Below are 16319 nucleotides of genomic sequence, written 5' to 3'. Positions count from 1 at the left end.
TCCAAGGACAAAAAACGTGTACTGTGATCTGCTTCAATATATTTGTGTTGTACGGACTGCAAAATGAGGGCACTTACCTAAAATTGCATTAACCATCTCACATAAAATCAACTCGTAGCAAGTGAATTATGTTAAGAAATTACGAAAATAAGAGCTTAGCAAAACAATGTGAATGATGATTATTTGAATAACTGACCTTCTCAGTATCAAGTAACCGCTGTATGAAAATGTAGGGACATGCCATTGTAAAACCAACTTCTAAATTCACACAGGACTACACACTGCTTATTTGTACAGTTGTTGACAGCTGGTGCTTCAGTGTAAATGAGTCCAGGCTTAAAACTGTTTACCTAGGACAATAATATGTCTCAGTAAGTATGCTGAAAACTGTGTAAATATTCCTTGGCTCTATTTGTTTTACCCACATTCTTAATACTATGGTCAATGCAGTTTATTTGGAGGGTTATGTTAAAACACACAATGAGCAAATTGTACAAGATTTTATTTTATTTCAAAAGAATGTTTGGTTTCTCAGATCAGACAATGAAAAGGTTGAAACAGTCCAGTTACAAAATATGAGCCACATAAAAATGCTGTCAATACAAAGAACATTTACATGTTGATAGTGATTCAGCGCCAAAGGTGTTAGTAACAACTGATTTACAAATTCCTGAAGGTACAAATTTGTTTGACAAAAATAGGCTGCTGGGTGGTGGATAGACACAGACCACTTTCTCTGAAAGCAGGGCTTTACAACTTCCAGTTACGAACAAAGGTAGAAAACTAAACTACTTTTTATGAGTCCATTCAACACTCAAAAGAAGTGGTGACACATCTTCTCAATCTCATTCTGTTTGATTCAATGCTTTCCACCAATGCAAAAATATTGCATAGATAAATGGATGCATTTCAGCTAAATAAAGGGAAAATAAGGATACTTAAAAGGAGCATACATAGCAACCAGTTGCATTATATGGCAATTAAATGTTGGGCCACAGCCCAGAGATTATATATTTCACCACATTAAGCATAGGATTAGTACTACAATAGATTTTCTATTGAACCAGTTAAGTGCTCACAATGTTAATAGTTGAGATACATTCTTTTATGAATTCTAAATATTGGTAATCACCACCACCAACACCCATTTACAAGCAACATCTTTTGATTCATATTACTTTTTGGGAACAGAAACTGGACATAATTATTGTTTTGCATAATTGTCACTTCAATTGAAAAAAAAACACTATTAATGTAATTCTGACCAACTATTATTATTACTTGGGAGATGTTTAATAATACTGTGGTCACATAAATGGACAACTTAGTAGAAGGTACATAAAAACACAAACAGATCATTTTAATTGTTATTACATAAATTAATTCTTTTACAGCAGAGTGTCAGTTTCTTTGTGCAGGCTACGGTTATTTCAGGTACTAGACTGAAACCAAGCATTGTGTATAGTACTTAAAAGCACACTTATATGTTTAAAGCACCTTGTGCAATCCTTTACTGTTCCTGATGTTTATAAATGATTTACCTCATTCTACAATGATACAGCATAATTTTACCATCTTTGTAGATGTCACTAAAATAATGGTTAATGGCTGAAAATATGAAAATGCTCAATAGTCTACTAATAATATTCTTATAGATTTAATAAAATGGTTTATTGCCAATGGTCTTTCACTAAACTTTAGTAAGACTAGTTACATTCAGTTCACCCCAACTGCCAAAACTGAGGACAAAATAACTTCTTAATATGCCACACAGGCAACAGAAAAAGTTGAAGTAACAAAGTTTCTAGGTGTTAAGATTGACTGTAGAGTAAGCTGGTCCCATCATATTTTACATCTTTACAAGAGACTCAGCTCATCAATTTTTTCACTGTGAATTATCTCTGACAATGGAAACTTAACCACTGAAAAAGCAACTCATTATGGTTACTTCCATTCTTTTATGTCAAATGTAATTATTTTCTGGTGAAAACAACCTCTAGCAAAGAAAGTATTGATTGCTCAAAAGCATACTGTAAGTGTGATACGTGGCATAGATCCTAGACACAGTATCAGAAGTATATTCTGGAAACTGGAAGTTCTTAAACTTTGTCTCGATAAATATATTCACTTATGTGTGTCATCAGTAAAACACTGATTTATATGAATGTAAGTGTGAATCCACCATCACGACACAAGAAGGAAGCATGATTTCCACATTGAATGTAAAAATTAGAAAGCAGTGCAGAAGGGTGTACAGTACTCTGTATAAAGATATTTAATGTTCTTCCTCCAGAAATTAAATATTAAATATGCAACAAAACTGCATTTAAAGAGCTTCTGAGGCAATTTTTTTAGCCATGTCATTTAACAGTTTGTAAGAGTTTCTGAAACTCGGTGAAAAAATGCCTCAAAACCACAAAAACTTGTGAGATGTATTATATAAATTGAGCATTAAGCTGTATATTTATGTCATGTACATAATTCTTTCAGTATTGTTCTGCTTATATTTGTTTTTTTGGGTTATATGTACTTTTACATTTGATTTTCTACATTCTATACTTTGTAATCTGTCAGGATCTCATTTTTATGATCTTGTGTTGTGGAACAGTTTAGTAGTTACATAACTCTCTGTGTCGTCCTGTTCGTATTTAATTCTCTGGGCTATAGGGACACTTTTCATTTAATTTTCTATGTTAGACACATTCTAAACTTTACTTGTAAAAATAGTGTATAAGTACTTGTCACTGACAAGGTAAAAATTTGATACTCACCACATCCATGTCAGATTATCAGTCAGATCCATGGTGTAAGAAATGAACTACCAGTAATAAATAAATGTATAACCCCAGAGATATTAATGTCTGTCCCATCTGGATTGTGGCATCAAAATTAAACAGAAGTGACAATGTCTGTATGTCACAGGACATAATCATCTTGTAGTCTGCATCCTGTCTGCTGTAGCCAATTACTCGTGTGAAGACCTTCGATCCCAAACTGGTCAGACATTTCCACTAAGCACACTGCTTATGTCAGTGACACACTGCCATCGGTCAGTTGTTGACCTCAACATGGTGAAGATTTTCTTCTGGCATGCACGTGGGAGTGACTGAAGCACTTTTTTTTTGTGAATACTTAGAGGCAACCACATTTGAGGAACCAGTCCAAGGGTTGCTCTCACTGCAGCACTTCTTAGTCTGCACAGATAACAGCACACAAAGCAGCTATGGCATACAACTGAATCAGCGTGTGACCGACAACATTCTAAGTTCTGTAAAATCACTATGACATACAGGGTGGTGCACGAAATGTGTTAGCGATTGTTTCTTTCACAATTTACAATGCACATTAGATATCCCACTTGGATCTCTACAGCAGTACCAGCAGAGCTTTGAAAAACAAATGAGTTATGAAATGACGTGTAATTCAAGATACTGCCGCTAGGAGACTAGTAAGCAGCAATGGCTGACAATGGAATACAGAAGACACAGCAACGATTGGCAATTGTGTTACTTTTTCATGAAGCCAAAAGCCTTGTTGTGACTCGGAGGCATTTTCGATAACAGTTTAACACACGGTGGGTCCCTTGCAAGAATACCATCCACAGGTTGTACGATAAATTTGTACAGCAAGGAACAGTATTGGAAGCGAAGCGACCTCGGCCTAAGCCTGTTTGTTCGCCGGAGAATATTGAAGCGGTACGAGTTGCTGTACAGAGAAGTCCCGGGAAATCGTGTAGAAAGGCAGCAGTGCAACTGGGAATATCCAGATGCTCTGTTCAACGCATTCTTAAAAGTGACCTCCATATGTACCCATACAAGATACCTGTGCAGAGAAGCTCACTGAAGAACACAAGCAGCAGAGACTACTGTTTGCTCAGTGGGTGGAGGATATGGAAGGAACTCTCAACAACATTTGGTTTTCAGACAAGGTGCATTTTCATTTAGACGGTGTGGTTAACAAACAAAATGCATGCTTTTGGGCCACTGAAAACCCACAAGTGCTTCATGCATGACAACATTATGCTCCGAGGATTACAGCATGGGCAGCAATTTCCAGTCACGGACTTATTGGACCCATTTTCTTTGAATAAACTGTGAAAAGCGAGCGTTATTTGAGCATGCTTCGCAATAGCTTCATTCCACAGCTTCTTGCTACTGCCTTGCCCTTCAACACGCAGTGGTTCATGCAAGATGCAGCAAGGCCACATACTGCAGCAAACACTGTGTTGGAGTTTTTACATGAGCATTTCGACATGCAGATCATTTCACTCAGGTTTCCAGGTCGCTTCAATGACAGACAAAATTGGCCCCCAATAGTCCAGGCCTCAATCCATGTGACTTTTTTCTTTGGGAGTACCTAAAGGAAAAAAATTTCCCGGAATGTCCACGTGATTTAATGGAGCCCAGAAGACTTGTTCTTCAAGCTTGCAGTGAAATTACGGAAGACATGTGGCATAGGGTAATCACTAACTGCAGTGTTCGATTGAAGCAAGTTAGGAAACGAAATGGTGGACATATTGAGCATGTGGTGAGTTAGGACAAATCTCCATGGACGGCTCTTCATTGCAGTATATGTTCCTTTCAGATTGTATTGACAATAAAGTTTATATTCAAAATCAAAATGGTAACACATTTCGTGTGCCACCCTGTACTTGCTGATGCAAGGTGACTGAATCACTGGTGCCTAGTGGCTTGTCTCAAAGATGTCTGTTGCTGAGTATTCACTGCTTCTGTTATCACAGGCTGTAGTTTTCAGCTGAGAAATAATGTTTCGCTCCGGGTGTGAAGTTACAGGAAACAGATTAAGAGGCACCTCTCCTTTATCACCAATTACTGATTATAACGGGCTACCATTGTACTGAGTGAGTTCTTTCTGGCTGAGTTGCTGTGGTCCACAGTCTCAGCGATGTCACTTCTCACAGTGTGTCAGTGGATGTGCCTTACGACACGGCACGGCGTGTCGAGCTTTGATCTACATCTACATTTATACTCCGCAAGCCACCCAACGGTGTGTGGCGGAGGGCACTTTACGTGCCACTGTCATTACCTCCCTTTCCTGTTCCAGTCGCGTATGGTTCGCGGGAAGAACGACTGTCTGAAAGCCTCCGTGCGTGCTCTAATCTCTCTAATTTTACATTAGTGATCTCCACGGGATGTATAAGTAGGGGGAAGCAAAATATTTGATACCTCATCCAGAAACGCACCCTCTCGAAACCTGGCGAGCAAGCTACACCGCGATGCAGAGCGCCTCTCTTGCAGAGTCTGCCACTTGAGTTTATTAAACATCTCCGTAACGCTATCACGGTTACCAAATAACCCTGTGATGAAACGCGCCGCTCTTCTTTGGATCTTCTCTACCTCCTCTGCCAACACGATCTGGTACGGATCCCACACTGATGAGCAATACTCAAGTATAGGTCGAACGAGTGTTTTGTAAGCCACCTCCTTTGTTGATGGACTACATTTTCTAAGCACTCTCCCAATGAATCTCAACCTGGTACCCGCCTTACCAACAATTAATTTTATATGATCATTCCACTTCAAATCGTTCCGCACGCATACTCCCAGATATTTTACAGAAGTAACTGCTACCAGTGTTTGTTCCGCTATCATATAATCATACAATAAAGGATCCTTCTTTCTGTGTATTCACAATACATTACATTTGTCTATGTTAAGGGACAGTTGCCACTCCCTGCACCAAGTGGCTATCCGCTGCAGATCTTCCTGCATTTCGCTACAATTTTCTAATGCTGCAACTTCTCTGTATACTACAGTATCATCCGCGAAAAGCCGCATGGAACTTCCGACACTATCTACTAGGTCATTTATATATATTGTGAAAAGCAATGGTCCCATAACACTCCCCTGTGGCACGTCAGAGGTTACTTTAACGTCTGTAGACGTCTCTCCATTGATAACAACATGCTGTGTTCTGTTTGCTAAAAACTCTTCAATCCAGCCACACAGCTGGTCTGATATTCCGTAGGCTCTTACTTTGTTTATCAGGCGGCAGTGCGGAACTGTATCGAACGCCTTCCGGAAGTCAAGAAAAATAGCATCTACCTGGGAGCCTGTGTCTAATATTTTCTGGGTCTCATGAACAAATAAAGCGAGTTGGGTCTCACACGATCGCTGTTTCCAGAATCCATGTTGATTCCTACATAGTAGATTCTGGGTTTCCAAAATCGACATGATACTCGAGCAAAAAACATGTTCTAAAATTCTACAACAGATCGACGTCAGAGATATAGGTCTATAGTTTTGCGCATCTGCTCGACGACCCTTCTTGAAGACTGGGACTACCTGTGCTCTTTTCGAATCATTTGGAACCCTCCGTTCCTCTAGAGACTTGCGGTACACGGCTGTTAGAAGGGGGGCAAGTTCTTTCGCGTACTCTGTGTAGAGTCGAATTGGTATCCCGTCAGGTCCAGTGGACTTTCCTCTGTTGAGTGATTCCAGTTGCTTTTCTATTCCTTGGACACTTATTTCGATGTCAGCCATTTTTTCGTTTGTGCGAGGATTTAGAGAAGGAACTGCAGTGCGGTCTTCCTCTGTGAAACAGCTTTGGAAAAAGGTGTTTAGTATTTCAGCTTTACGCGTGTCATCCTCTGTTTCAATGCCATCATCATCCCGGAGTGTCTAGATATGCTGTTTCGAGCCACTTACTGATTTAACGTAAGGCCAGAACTTCCTAGGATTTTCTGTCAAGTCAGTACATAGAATTTTACTTTCGAATTCACTGAACGCTTCACGCATAGCCCTCCCTACGCTAACTTTGACATCGTTTAGCTTCTGTTTGTCTGAGAGGTTTTGGCTGCGTTTAAACTTGGAGTGAAGCTCTCTTTGCTTTCGCAGTAGTTTCCTAACTTTGTTGTTGTACCACGGTGGGTTTTTCCCGTCCCTCACAGTTTTACTCGGCACGTACCTGTCTAAAACGCATTTTACGATTGCCTTGAACTTTTTCCATAAACACTCAACATTGTCAGTGTCGGAACAGAAATTTTCGTTTTGATCTGTTAGGTAGTCTGAAATCTGCCTTCTATTACTCTTGCTAAACAGATAAACCTTCCTCCCTTTTTTTATATTACTATTAACTTCCATATTCAGGGATGCTGCAACTGCCTTATGATCACTGATTCCCTGTTCTGCACATACAGAGTCGAAAAGTTTGGGTCTGTTTGTTATCAGTAGGTCCAAGATGTTATCTGCACGAGTCGGTTCTCTGTTTAATTGCTCGAGGTAATTTTCGGATAGTGCACTCAGTATAATGTCACTCGATGCTCTGTCCCTACCACCCGTCCTAAACATCTGAGTGTCCCAGTCTATATCTGGTAAATTGAAATCTCCACCTAAGACTATAACATGCTGAGAAAATTTATGTGATATGTATTCCAAATTTTCTCTCAGTTGTTCTGCTACTAATGCTGCTGAGTCGGGAGGTCGGTAAAAGGAGCCAATTATTAACCTAGCTCGGTTGTTGAGTGTAACCTCCACCCATAACAATTCACAGGAACTATCCACTTCTACTTCACTACAGGATAAACTACTACTAACAGCGACGAACACTCCACCACCGGTTGCATGCAATCTATCCTTTCTAAATACCGTCTGTACCTTTGTAAAAATTTTGGCAGAATTGTGCTGCTCACCTCATGTAGCACTGAGCGACTCCACATCTATGCCTTTAATAGTGCCCGACATGGATCTTCATATCTTCACAACAGGTGCACTGCAGCAGTGACAGTCGTGAGGAGTATGCTGAAGGTCGATGTGTCTGATCTATGTGTGCCGTGTCTGTCTGTGGCAACGAATCCTCACTGAACAGCTGTTCAGAAGCAATAGACTGTTCCTATGCAGATAGTCTTGTTAAATGGTTTCCCTGACGATTGCGTACTTCTCGTCTGTTATGTGGGGACCGTCTTCGATACAGATATCTGAAGTATCACTGCCTCCAGCTACTGGTGGTGGTGTGCTTCACAGCTAGGCTTCATTAGATGTGACCACAAACATTATGAACACTAAAATAAGTGTGCAAAATGACAAATATCGAGCAAGACAGCAAGGATACAATTTACAATGTGAGAGACATTACTCATAATTACTACTGCGACAATCCCAACTGAGTTGTAATTTCTTTGTCCACTCTGTTACCACCAACTACACAACAATAAGCATGTATCTAGATCATGTTATCACAAAAATAGGACATACAAGAAAATGATCAATGCAAAGGGAAGGCAATATAATGAAACAATAACCACCAACATTGAAGTAGTATTCAACAAGAGACTGTCAACCTATAAAAAAAATAATATTACCATCACATTTTTGGAAAAGAGCAACCATTATAGCATTAAATGTACTCTGGTGACTCCATTGAATACCACAGAAAGTACTTCATGTCTGAAGTACAAGACAAGAAGTGCCAGAACGCTCTCAATTATTTCAAAAGAGTTAACTATTAATCAAAATTTTTACAAAGCACTGGTTTATCCCATCCAAATGAAGTGTGCGTGCAATTACATTTTAATTGCTTTAGGCTCATCCAATAAGAGTAGGTATGTTGTTGTTGTTGTTGTTGTGGTCTTCAGTCCAGAGACTGGTTTGATGCAGCTCTCCATGCTACTCTATCCTGTACAAGCTTCTTCATCTCCCAATACCTACTGCAATCTACATCCTTCTGAATCTGTTTAGTGTATTCATCTCTTGGTCTCCCTCTACAATTTTTACTCTCCGTGCTGCCCTCCAATACTAAATTGGTGATCGCTTGATGCCTCAGAATATGTCCTACCAACCGATGGTAATGTAATTATTTGGTAGTTGTACTCCAGAGAGGTGATTAATACAGACTGTCAATGACCATGCTAAAAGGTTCCATTTTTCACTTTTCCTGGCAAAATGAACAGTTCCAGATCTCTCTTTCCAAAACACAAGGTAGCATACTGCTGCCATAATTACCAGCAACACACTTTAATTGGTTGGGCTTTAACAACAGATCCCAAAATCAGTAACTAAAAAACGAACCTTATTGTAATAAGCTTCATCTGGTGATATTTGTGCGTACTAGACTTATGCGATTATAATTCTTTCTCTTGTGGCCAGAACACAAATTACCTGAAGGAAGCTAGTCAAGCTCCCTGCCGTGGGTAAGCATGGCAAGTCATTCCGCTGAGACATATTTCTTTATCATATGGGACAACTTCTTTCACTTTAAATATTACTATTTTCACAGAACAAAACCTACATTGACTGCAACAGAAAACCAGTTTTTCATGGAACAGTCATTCCAGCAATTTTCCAGGAGGGAACAAGAGATGGAGAAGGAGTTCACTATCCAATCTGTCTTCCAGTTGTTTCTAAAAATGCCTATTGAATCGTTTTACATTGCTTCACATCATTTATAAAAATGCCTCTTTGATCATTTTGATTTAAAAGATGTCAATCATGACAGAAGAGACCAAATTTGAATGTTTCCAGAAATTCAAAGATTGAAAGCAATGGACTGACAAACACAGTATCTTTTTATATTAGAAAAAGAAAAAAAAAAGTTGTAAAATTGTTGACTGCATAAGACAGTCTGGTCACATGTAGATACAAACAGGAATGAATCAAATAAGACAGAAAGTGGGAACATAGTACTTGCATCACAAGGGAATGAACTGACTACCCACATGAACTGTGTTCCACTTTAAATCAGTGTTATGTAAATATCGTTCAGGAATGAATGAAACAAAATGAAGCACTGACTCAGAAAAGTATAGCTCCACCAGAAATAACAGAATGTCTATTCCTGTTTCCAACATGTGAAGCAGAAGTTACAAATATAAGCCAGTGACTGAAAAACAAAGACACAGAGGGTACAGATAGAACATCTGCAGAAGTAATCAAACACTGCTCACAGTAACTAGTTAAGCCTCTGACATTCCTTTTAAACTTGGTAATGGGGAAGAGATTGTTCTCCACATGTATGAAAAAGAGTGAAGTAGTGCCAATTTACATAGACAGTGATAAAAGGCAACCTTTAGCAATTACACCTGACTTATAAAAATGGTAGATATAGCTACGAAAAACAGTATTATAAATTTCATAGAAAAACAAAATATCTTGGATGAAGCACAGCATGAATTTAGGAAAGGGTGCGAAAAATTCATGACCCATATCATGAGAGCTTTGGAAGAACAAAAGGAAGGAAGTTTGTAGCACATTTCTCAAAGACCTTTCACTGTGTATGCCATTCTAGTGTGTTAGACAAACTGTGTAGATATGGTATCTGGGGAATGCAGCCTTTCTAATAAAATCATTTATAGAAAACAGAGAACAAATTGTAGAATTAAGATACAACTATAAGATGGAGGCCTTTTACTCTGACTATCAAGTGCTAATGTATGGAGTAACACAAGGCTTAATACTTGGTCCACTAATGTTGGTATTGCATGTAAATGACATGCAGCATCGGCAAAAGAAAATGTAATCACGTGTGCACATGATACAGCCCTTATTGTAAGTAGTAGCTCAATAAATGATTTAGAAACAAGAATTGTCATGGACACAGAAAGGGCAATTGAATATTTAAGTGAAAACAATCTGTTTGTAAATGAAAACAACATACATGGAAATACTAGCAACAAGACCAACAACTTACGTGAAACTACATATAAGAATTTAGGGAACAGTGCTAACAAAGTTGGCAGTTACAAGTTCATGGGATTGACAATAGACTTTTGACATGGAAAAACAATATAGAAAAACTCAGCTCAAAAATAGGCAGCAGTGTATTTTCAATGAAGAAAATGTCCTACACAGTTGATGTAGGTTCATTGTTAAAGATATACTATAGACTAATTCATCCAAATTTATGATACTGTATAATAATATGGGGTAGGACAGCAAATGTGCATATGAACAGACTGAAAAAAAGAAAGCAAACATATGTATTGGAAGGCTACGACCAAGAGAGCCCTGTAAAACCAAGTTCAAAGAATCTAAAATTATGACCGTACCCTCTACTCATATATTTGAAACACTATAATGTATCTCAAATTAAATTGTACACCAGTGCTATGCAGAGAACTACATGATTACAGCACAAGAGTAAAAGATGGCTATAATGTCAGTATTACCTGACTGCAACTGGTCAATAAAGGTCCTACTAAAGCAGGGTGCTCATTATACAACAGCTTACCAAGCAGTTTAAAAAATGTAAAAGCACCATCAGTTTTCGAAACACAGTGAAGCCAGTACTTAAAATCAGCATATTTGTACAGTGTTAATATTTTGAGACCAGTCCAAAAGAATTAGAAAGATTTTGCTGCACTAAATCAGTAACTTGAGAAATGAGCTACATACACTGTGTAAACGAAAAATAAACTTGATATTTTTTCTTATGCCTCAACCATTGCAGCAAAAACTGAAATTGGTTGCCTATATGCAGTAAATTAAATGTTTTCATTAATTATTTTACATATATGTTTAAGCCTATTGTGAAATATAATATACATGCTCAAATTGTAATTTGCACTTTAGCTGAAATTGTAAATGTACATTGATGTATACAGTATGGTTTTAAACAGTGATCAAAGGATGAATAAGTAAATAAATAATGTCACACAGCATTTCTTTTTATGTCATCATTAAGGACTTTATACCTCAAAAACTAAATGATTACAAAATGTGACAATGCAGAATAATAATAATAATAATAATAAAAGTTTATTGTCATCCAGCTCATTATAGCAATAGATAAAGTCAAGACCATACATTTCGCAATGTACTTTAGTTTGCATGAAATGGGTAATAGTGGAAACCATATGTTACAAATCAATATTTTCGTCTTCAAAAAATTCATGAAGAGTGTAAAAAGGATAGTTTACTAGTAGCTTATACAATTTGGCTTTAAAAATATTTACTGGTAATTCTTTAAAATCTATGCTTAGTCTGTTAAACATCCTTAGTCCATGGACAAGGTAGGAGTTCTGTGACTTACATAGTCTATGATGTGGCATATATACACAGGTTTTATTTATAGTATTATAGCTATGAAAATCACTTCTCAATACAGATTTTGAAACATCATTGCTAATGTACAATAGAACATTATAAATCAATAGGTTTATTACTGTCAAATATTGCAATTTAACAAACACAGGTTTACAGTGTTATGATTTACCGGAATCAGTAATTATTCTTAATACTTTCTTCTGCAAAAGTAAAATTTCATTTATGTGACACAAAATTCCATATGATATAATGTTTTGGAAGAAAGCCAAATATGCTGATCTTACACATTTATCTGGAACATCTCCTTTTAAATTTATAATTAAATAACTAACTCTTGAAAGTCTACCTGATATATTTTTGATGTGTGGTTCCCAGATAGGCTTTTCACAAAGTAATACAATGTATGTCCAATATCCTGTAAGAACTAAAGTACTAGAACCAAGACTGGAATGTAAAAGAAAATTATGAAGCTAAAGGTCTGTGAGGTAGACCCTCACAAGCAAATGAAAAAATTCTAGATTCACAATATATTACATAAAACTCACATATAAATAACAAAATATAAAAGAATAATAGCAATACAAGAACAAAATGTGTCTCCATTAATTAAAATCATATTTATCAATACTTCCATAAGAAAATCTTATAAATTTAAGCAACAAATACCAATCGCTCTTTCTTCTTCTTAGGTGTTGTTTCTATTATATCTAACCTAATCTTTAACTTAAAGTTTATGTCTTTATTTCCGCACTTTATTTCGTTCTCTAACCAATAATTCGACACATAATAATCATCTCTATTTTCGAACATTAATATATATCTATCTCTACCATAATAGGTTTTTGCCTGAATATGCGAAATAAGTAAATTATCACCTTCTTTCAAATCTTCTAATGTTTTGCAATCTTTAACCTTAATTTCAGATTCTATTGTTCCCATTTTTATATTTTCTATTTCTGCCACATCCTCTTTACATATTAAAAGCTGATTCATGTAAGAACTGTTTGTTATTTCAAAAGGTTTTATTTCTGATGCATTAAAAATTATGGTTCCATTAGCAGTAAATTCGTCTTTCACAGGGTAATATACTATTTCCACACTACCATTTGAAAACATAAATCCTTTTTCTTTTAGATTGTCTCTATGACTGTCAGCTCCATTGTAACACCCTTTAAGAAAATATACCACTTTTTCATCACCTTTTCCCCCAAGAAAACCTACATTTATTGACCCACTTTCTATCTTTAGAATAATTGCATTTATTTTGTAAATTCCAGTTATATCGAAATTTATCAAATCTTTAGAAAAATAATTTTTAATTTCTTCCTCTGTTTCTTTAATTTTTTGATATTGCTCTATCAAATTTTTATTATCTTCTAGTACACTCCTCGTTTTATTCAAGAAATCCTTTTTCCTACTCTTTATGCTTATTTCTTTAAATTCTCTGTCCCTCTTATTTCTAGACTGGATGTAAGCTTTATTAATGGGGTCTGTCTCTTTAATTTTATACGGAGGTTCCATTATTTTGCGTAAAATTAATGGTTTAACATTAGTTGTTTCTATTAATCCAAATTTTTTTATATCAATGCCTACCGGTATTGTAGATAGATGGCACCTAGATCTACTAAAATATGTCTCTCCCTCCTCCTTAATAAAGCATTTCTGTATTATAGATACGACATTTAACTGTTCTGTATTTTCTAAAATTTCTAAGTAGTTAAGTGGCAATGATTTAAAACTGTAAGCAGACAATACATAGTTTATACATTTTGTTCTTTCTGTCTGATTTCCTGGTAACTTTATTTGTATTCCAGTTAATTTCTTTGAACTAGTATTACCCCAGTATGCATATTGTAATAAATTTTTAGAAACAACACAACAGCTATTTTTTAATTTGTTTGTTAATTTCGTCCACATTTTAGAAAATGGGACTGAATACATTGGTGCACTTTCGAAATATTTTTTGTTGTCTTCTATTATGGTGTTACAATTATATAATGGAAGAACTTCGTGGGTTAATTTAAATTTTGGATCTGTATAGTTATAGATTGTAACTTCTAATCTAGTAATTCCGTTATTTGCTGCCCGAGGATCGTTAAATGTTTGTTTTAATCTTGCACTGGGACATTTTACTAAATTTATTATGTGGTTTCCGAGTTGTTTACTCATTCCAGGATTTGTTAGTTGGCATATATATTTGTTGTAAATTTTAACCCTAGAACTACCATTCTTCCACGTTAAGCAATCTATTCCAGTACTTTTATCATCATCTACTATTACATTGCAATCCTCTTTATATTCACTTTGGAAACAAAAATTATGATTCTTTCTGAGATAATCAGACATTTCGTCCTTGTTAAATATTCCAGCAAAATCCTGCGTTATATCGAAGTCTAATAAATAGAAGTGGTTATTTTCGAGCTCTTTTATTATTTTAGGTAATTCGCGTAAGAGATATTCCAAGTCGACATCCGCAAGTTCTATTTTATATGGAATTACTACTGGCTCTTTGTAGTTTACCTTTCCACTTTCTATTTTCTTGTCTATAATTTGCTTAACACCTGTAGCTACCTGCGAATCAGAATCTAGTTTATATGGTGGTTTGGCAACAATGGCCCGACTTCCTAAGTTAAATTTCTTAAATTTATCTTTAAGAACATTGTTAAACTGGCCACATACTTCTTTTGTAGCTAAAAGCTTTCCATTTTTTGAGTTAAAGTTTTGAGAATCTGTAATTAGAACCATCATAATGTTATCACAAAATCGCTCTGAAATTGGTTCAAATTTTTTTAGCTTTTCTTCTCCATTTGTATAATCTATATCTCCGATATTTGTTAAAAGATTATCATTATCTAAATTTTCTTTAAGTAACCATAACCCGAAATTTTCGATTGTTGGTTCAGGTCTGCTTCCAAGGCATTCTTTGATCGAACATTCATATATAGCACCGATTTTTTCCTTCTCCATTTATATAAGGGAGAAATTGAGCACCAAAAATAGTAGCAGCGGAAATCAATCTGTAAAAACAAGACGGAAATACGTTGATTTAGAGAACCAAGATAGGTAAACTGAGTAGATGATAGTATAATAAAACGACGCGTTAACATAACGCCTCAAAATACACTTGTGTGGTCCCTATACAAGACTGTAACTTATGAAAGAAGAATCCCGAATACTTACGGAAAACTTACAATGAAAAAGATGCCTTGTGGAATAGCGACGCCTGCGCAGCGATTCCTGCAAATATTATTCCAGTCGAGCGCTCTGGGTACATGAAAGTACAGTAAAACAATCCATTAATCTGGCGCCTCAAAATACGCACATACCGCTATATATGTATAAGAATGTACGAAAGAAGAAACTTCGAATACTTACAGGAAACTTATAACGAAAAATATGCCTGGTGCGTTGGCGACACTTATGCAGTGATTCGTGCAAATATTCTGCCACTCGACCTTCCTGCGTAGATGAAGTGCAGTAAAACAACACATTAATCTGGCGCCTCAAAATACGCACATACGTATATACAAGAATGTATGAAAGAAGAAACTTTGAATACTTACAGGAAACGTAATGAAAAAGACGCGTGTGCAATAGTGACAGATGTGTAGCGCCTCTTCCTCTCGAACGTTCTGGTGATAACTGCGGCTGGCTAAAGGATATGACTCATTGATTACGCGGTTATCTCCTAGCAGGCAGAAGCCGCTTTGCTTCGCAGCCCCCACAGTGTTTTGCTTCGCAGCCGTAAAAACTGTTGTAAAGTGCGCTGTAACATTTACTAAAAATCGACTGTTATGACGTCGTTTTTATCTTAGACTGCTCTGGATTACTGATAGACGAATCTGAAATAGCTGTATCGTTTTTCCAGAACTAATTAGTTTTTTACAAGTGTGCTTCGTAAAAGTGAAATTTTTCTTTCAAAAATTATTTTGAAAAACCTGGCAATTACTGTTACAGTAGTCGATTTTCAAGGTCTGGTGCAAGGCTTCAGTTAAAAACTAAACATTTTTTAGGAGCAAATTATGGTACTTTCTTTTAACAAATGATATTTTTCCTAGATGTTTCAATAGTTTTCTGGCTCAGGACACTATTCTGTCTTCTACGCAGCAAGATTTAGTAACCAAACTTGTCAAAAACAGCGAGGAATCAGCTGTTTTAATTTTTTTATCTATTTACGTACATTTTTACTGTCGTTTATGGCGCAGGACATATATGTGCTGGTCCCCTCGTTTCTGTTTTATTACCGATCGCTTCAGGAAACTCAAAGGCGCTAGAAAAACCGGACTGTGGAGCTGCGCTTTAAGTTAATGCAAGTGCAAC

The 16319-nt window shown here is 36.4% G+C and overlaps 1 protein-coding gene across 2 annotated transcripts; it reads right to left on the bottom strand.

Annotated features, from left to right (window-relative positions):
• Positions 1-11668: 11668 nt before the first annotated feature.
• LOC126215111 (uncharacterized) lies at positions 11669-15668 on the bottom strand. 2 transcript variants are annotated; one of them, XM_049941764.1, is made up of 4 exons: positions 15563-15668; positions 15375-15458; positions 15180-15263; positions 11669-15016 (listed from the first exon to the last, which is right to left on the bottom strand). In XM_049941764.1, the coding sequence occupies exon 4, from the start codon at positions 14964-14966 to the stop codon at positions 12651-12653; it is 2316 nt and encodes a 771-aa protein (XP_049797721.1). In that variant the 5' UTR covers positions 14967-15016; positions 15180-15263; positions 15375-15458; positions 15563-15668; the 3' UTR covers positions 11669-12650. The 2 variants fall into 2 exon arrangements, with proteins under 2 accessions (XP_049797721.1, XP_049797722.1); XM_049941765.1 differs by having other exon boundaries at positions 15191-15263.
• Between the last annotated feature and the right edge of the window lie 651 nt (positions 15669-16319).

The sequence above is a fragment of the Schistocerca nitens genome, chromosome 12, assembly GCF_023898315.1.
Source record: "Schistocerca nitens isolate TAMUIC-IGC-003100 chromosome 12, iqSchNite1.1, whole genome shotgun sequence".
NCBI classification, from domain to species: Eukaryota; Metazoa; Arthropoda; class Insecta; order Orthoptera; family Acrididae; genus Schistocerca; species Schistocerca nitens.
The sequence above is the reverse complement of the archived record's forward strand: the minus strand, read 5'-3'. Positions and strand labels throughout refer to the sequence as shown.

Coding starts and splice junctions, on each gene's coding strand:
- LOC126215111 (XM_049941764.1), bottom strand. CDS start 14,966: ATGGAGAAGGAAAAAATCGGTGCTATATATGAATGTTCGATCAAAGAA.